The sequence below is a fragment of the Aegilops tauschii genome, chromosome 7 (genome assembly GCF_002575655.3).
Source record: "Aegilops tauschii subsp. strangulata cultivar AL8/78 chromosome 7, Aet v6.0, whole genome shotgun sequence".
In the NCBI taxonomy this organism is placed as follows: domain Eukaryota; kingdom Viridiplantae; phylum Streptophyta; class Magnoliopsida; order Poales; family Poaceae; genus Aegilops; species Aegilops tauschii.
In genome coordinates, this window is record NC_053041.3 from 612,686,248 (window position 1) to 612,690,472 (window position 4,225).

The 4,225-nt window shown below is 43.8% G+C and overlaps 1 protein-coding gene across 1 annotated transcript; it reads left to right on the forward strand.

The window, feature by feature from the left end:
• The first annotated feature begins 396 nt into the window (after nucleotides 1-396).
• Nucleotides 397-846, forward strand: LOC141027502 (protein FAR1-RELATED SEQUENCE 5-like). The gene has a single exon (XM_073504562.1). The coding sequence runs from the start codon at nucleotides 397-399 to the stop codon at nucleotides 844-846; it is 450 nt and encodes a 149-aa protein (XP_073360663.1).
• The last annotated feature ends 3,379 nt before the right edge of the window (nucleotides 847-4,225 follow it).

Here is a 4,225-nt window from a genome sequence, read left to right on the forward strand (position 1 = left end):
CACGAAGGAACAAGAAGGGGAAAGGTGTTGCGCCTGTCATTCCGGAACGAAAGAGAGGTATCATTCTCAAGAAGGAATGCCCTGTCCGGTGTAAGCTAAACGTAGATGGAGCACAGTGGGTGGTCACTGAACATTTTGACGAGCACAACCACAAACTCATAAAGAAGTTCGACCGGGTAAAGTTTCTGACCGCCCACAGAGGATTCACCCCCTTGAGAAGAAATTCATAAAGCTGCTACATGATTGTAACGTCGGTCCATCAAGAATGGTCCAGATACTATCACTCATCCTAGCAAAAAAGGGACTTTGAGTAGCATGCCCTACATATCAGCTGACGTCACAAACCTAAAGGCAAAGTACCGTAGAGAGAGCAAGTTGGCTGACATAGAGGCCACAATGGCCTACTTCGATGAGAAAGCGAAGGAAGATCCAGATTTCTTCTACAGGATAAGATTGGACGATGAGGACCGTGTCAGGAACATGTATTGGGTGGATGGTGCTGCAAGAAGAGCCTACAAACATTTCCAAGATTGCATTTCATTCGACGCGACATATCTCACTAATATGTACAAGATGCCATGCGCTCCATTCATAGGAATAAATAACCACAATCAGTCGTTGCAGTTCGGATGCGGGCTCGTTCGGAACAAAGACATGGATGGGTACGTTTGGCTGTTCAAGACCTTCTTGGAGTGCATGGGTGGACTTGCTCCGATGAACATAATAACAGACCTGGATTTTAGCATGCGTGCAGGCATAGAGGAGGTCTTTCCGTTGGCAGTGCACAGGCACTGCAGGTGGCATATTATAAAGAAGGCTGAGGAGACACTAGGACTTCTTTACTGACCGTCCAGACCTGCACAAGGCATTCGAGGTGTGCGTGGACCACAACTTGACGGTGGAGGAGTTTGAAAGGAGCTGGATGGCTATGATTGAAACATATCAAGTCCAAGACCACAAGACGCTTGCTAGCTTGTGGGAGAAGCGAATGTACTGGGTGTCGGCCTACTTCATGCAGTGCTTCTTCCCGTTTCTGCAGACTACATAGCGCAGTGAGGGGTTCAATGCTGTTTTGAAGCGGTACGTGAGCCCTGGCAACTCATTACTACAGTTTGCCAAGCAGTACACCGCTTTGCAACAAAAAAACTGGGATCCGAGCTACAGCAAGAAGCAAACACCGCGCTCAAGCAACCAAAAATGCTAACGTATTTACCAATGGAGAGGCAGATGAGCAAGATATACACCAACACGATTTTTAACAAGTAAGTCAGTTGTGTTACAATCTTATTTGCACAAATCATGAAGGTACCAGGTGCCATGTAGAATGCAATGCAGTTGAAATGCTTATTTGAAAATGATGACTGTGTTGAAAAGTAGCCATTAGGTACAGAGTAAACATGATATGTAGTTGCCGTGCTTAATGAACTACAGTTTGCCATGCTTAATGAACTACAGTTTGCCACGTTCACTCAACTGCAGTTACCATGTTTGCGTAACTGCAGTTGCCATGTTTGATGAACTGCAGTTGCCATGTTTAATGAATTGAAGTTGCCATATTTAATGAAATGTAAATTCCAATGGCCTTGATGGTATGGAATGCAAATGCCAAATTGAAGTTGTTATGCAGTTGCCATGTTTAAATGAAATGCAGTTGCCATGTTTAATGAACTGCAGTTGCCATGTTTACTCAACTGCAGTTGCCATGTTTAATGAACTGCAGTTGCCATGTTTGAACGAATTGTAATTCCATTGGCCACAACAAACAAAAGGTGCTACAAAAAACTTCACACAATAGTTTAACAAAAACCACACAAAACTTGCAGATTCCAGGAAGAAATAAAGCGTGCCATCATGTACACGGCTTTCCAGGTGGACGAACATACGTTCAAGGTGTGTTCTATCATGGGCATGTCGGATTCAGAACCTGAAGACCCAGACAAGGGAAGGAACTACTTTGTGAAGGCATCGATAAGCGAAGGCGAATACTACTGCCAATGCTGCAAATTGGGACGGGACGGGATTGTGTGCTGTCACATTCTAAAAGTAATGGACTTGAACGCGGTGACACGAATGCCCCGCCATTTCATAAGGTGGCGATGGACTTGGGACACTGACGACGCATTGGCGCCGCAAACATCAAACGCAGTTTTGGCCGTGCATGACGAGAGACCAGAGTCAACCATGGAAGCCGTGAGGCACGTTGTGTTGACAAAGAACTATGCTGAACTAATTGATGAACCGTGCAAGAGTGATGAGACAGCAAAGGTCGCAGAAAAACACAGGAAGGCCCTCAAAAGAGAGCTTGATGAGATCAAGAAGAGGAAAGCTGAGGAAGCCTTACACAGGTTCCCCCGCACATCAAGTGTGCCTTCGTCCACAGGGCCATCATCTAAAAACAAGGAGGTAGGATCTGGAACAGCAAGCACACAAACACAGGTTAGGAACCCGCCTCGTTCCATCACAAAAGGGCGTCCAAAAGAGATAAGATACAAATCGGGATTGGAGATTCAAGCAAAACATAAGAAACCAAAGAAAGGTACGGGCAATCCGTAAACAACATTGGAGCACTTTGACTTGGTCCATGGTGACATTTTTTTTGTAATCTAGATGTTCTAAATTTTGTAAAAACTGGAGAATGACTCTTCAGGTGCATCAGAATCTGAAGTAAAAATGCCATGAAGGAATAGCTGCAGTTGCCATGTGTATGGCACTGAATTTGCCATGTTACTTGAACTGAATCTGCCATGCAATTTCCACTGAATCTACCATACCATTTCTACTGAATCTGCCATGTCATTTCTACTGAATTTGCCATGTTATTTGTACTGAATTTGCCATCTTATTTTTACTGAATCTGCCATGTTAGTTGTACTGAACATGCCATGTTAGTTGTACTAAATCTTCACCGCGTAGATTTCCATGTTCAGTCAGCGCATTTTAGTCACACATATTGTATTCTAGTGCAAACTGTGGGAAACAAGCTGAAACGGTCTCGTGCAGCAACCGCACAGGTTGCTGCTCCATGATCAAACTACCATGCTAGCCGGTACAGTTAGCAGTGCAAAAAAATCGAAAAAGCCAAACAAGAAAGAACGATAACTTTCTCTAACCATGACTGATCTACTACATTTGCCATGTTTTCAGACATCAAGGACGCATTCAAAACACCATGCTGGTACTACCAACCCACAAGCACATAATAATACTGAAAACACATAAACGTATTTGCTGTCAAACCTAAGTAGGTTCACATCCACACATATATTACAAACTATTCAAATGTCACTCACACACCACCACTGTATACTAGGCTACGGGGAGATGCAGTCATAGCATATTACACGAACATAGTTTTGGAAAGACAAGGTAATACCTTACATTCCTCGGCAATAGAATGTAAGGTAGGTGTTTGGTCAGGAGCACCACGTGATCACTTGTACTTCTTGGTGGCTTTCTTCACAGCTTCCTCTATGAACTCACATGCGTTGGACCGCGTGTTGAAATCTTCATTCATCAACCAGTTCCATGTGTAAATTTTGTGGAGCTCGACGACCATTCCAGCTGTGACGACAGGAACCCGTCGACCTTCCCACTTTGCAAGGTATTCCAACATGTGGAAGCCACAGTCGTGCCTAAACAAGAAAATAGTCAGGTTAACTCACAAGAACATATAGAAAAAATCATAAACTTCAATTTAGAGGTGACAAAAAAGAGAGGGTGAGCATTGGTTTGGAGGACACATGAGGAAAAGATGGGAAAATACCGGTTTCCTTGCTTTGTAGTCGCCACGTACTCAACTGGAAAATGTCTGATCTGGACCTTTGAGTTTTCATAGTGACGGTTCCATGTCTCTTTGAGGTTGTTGATGAAGTATTCAGCATGTGTAGTAAGGTCTGCATCATCTTCTGAACGCATTGAATCAAGCACCTCAAAACGTTGGTTCTTCAGGTCAAGGTAGATCGCATGGTGGTGACCACACTTGTCGTGTGGGTCGTGTGGTGCAAGCTCCTAGAACATGGGGAACAAGACCCGCAAACAGAAATGAAGGAAAGAAAAGAAGCAGAGCTCACATTAAGAACAGAAATGATGAAGTTGGGAAAATGACATGTAAAGATATCACCGGTTACACTAACAGGCACATGAGTGACTACGAAAGCATCAAGGGGCCAAGAAAAAGTGGACAAACGTATAATGTTTAGTTGTAGTGGGTAATTAAAAGAAGTTG

Excerpts from the sequence above, each read along its gene's own strand:
- LOC141027502 (XM_073504562.1), top strand. The coding sequence starts at position 397 with ATGGCCTACTTCGATGAGAAAGCGAAGGAAGATCCAGATTTCTTCTAC.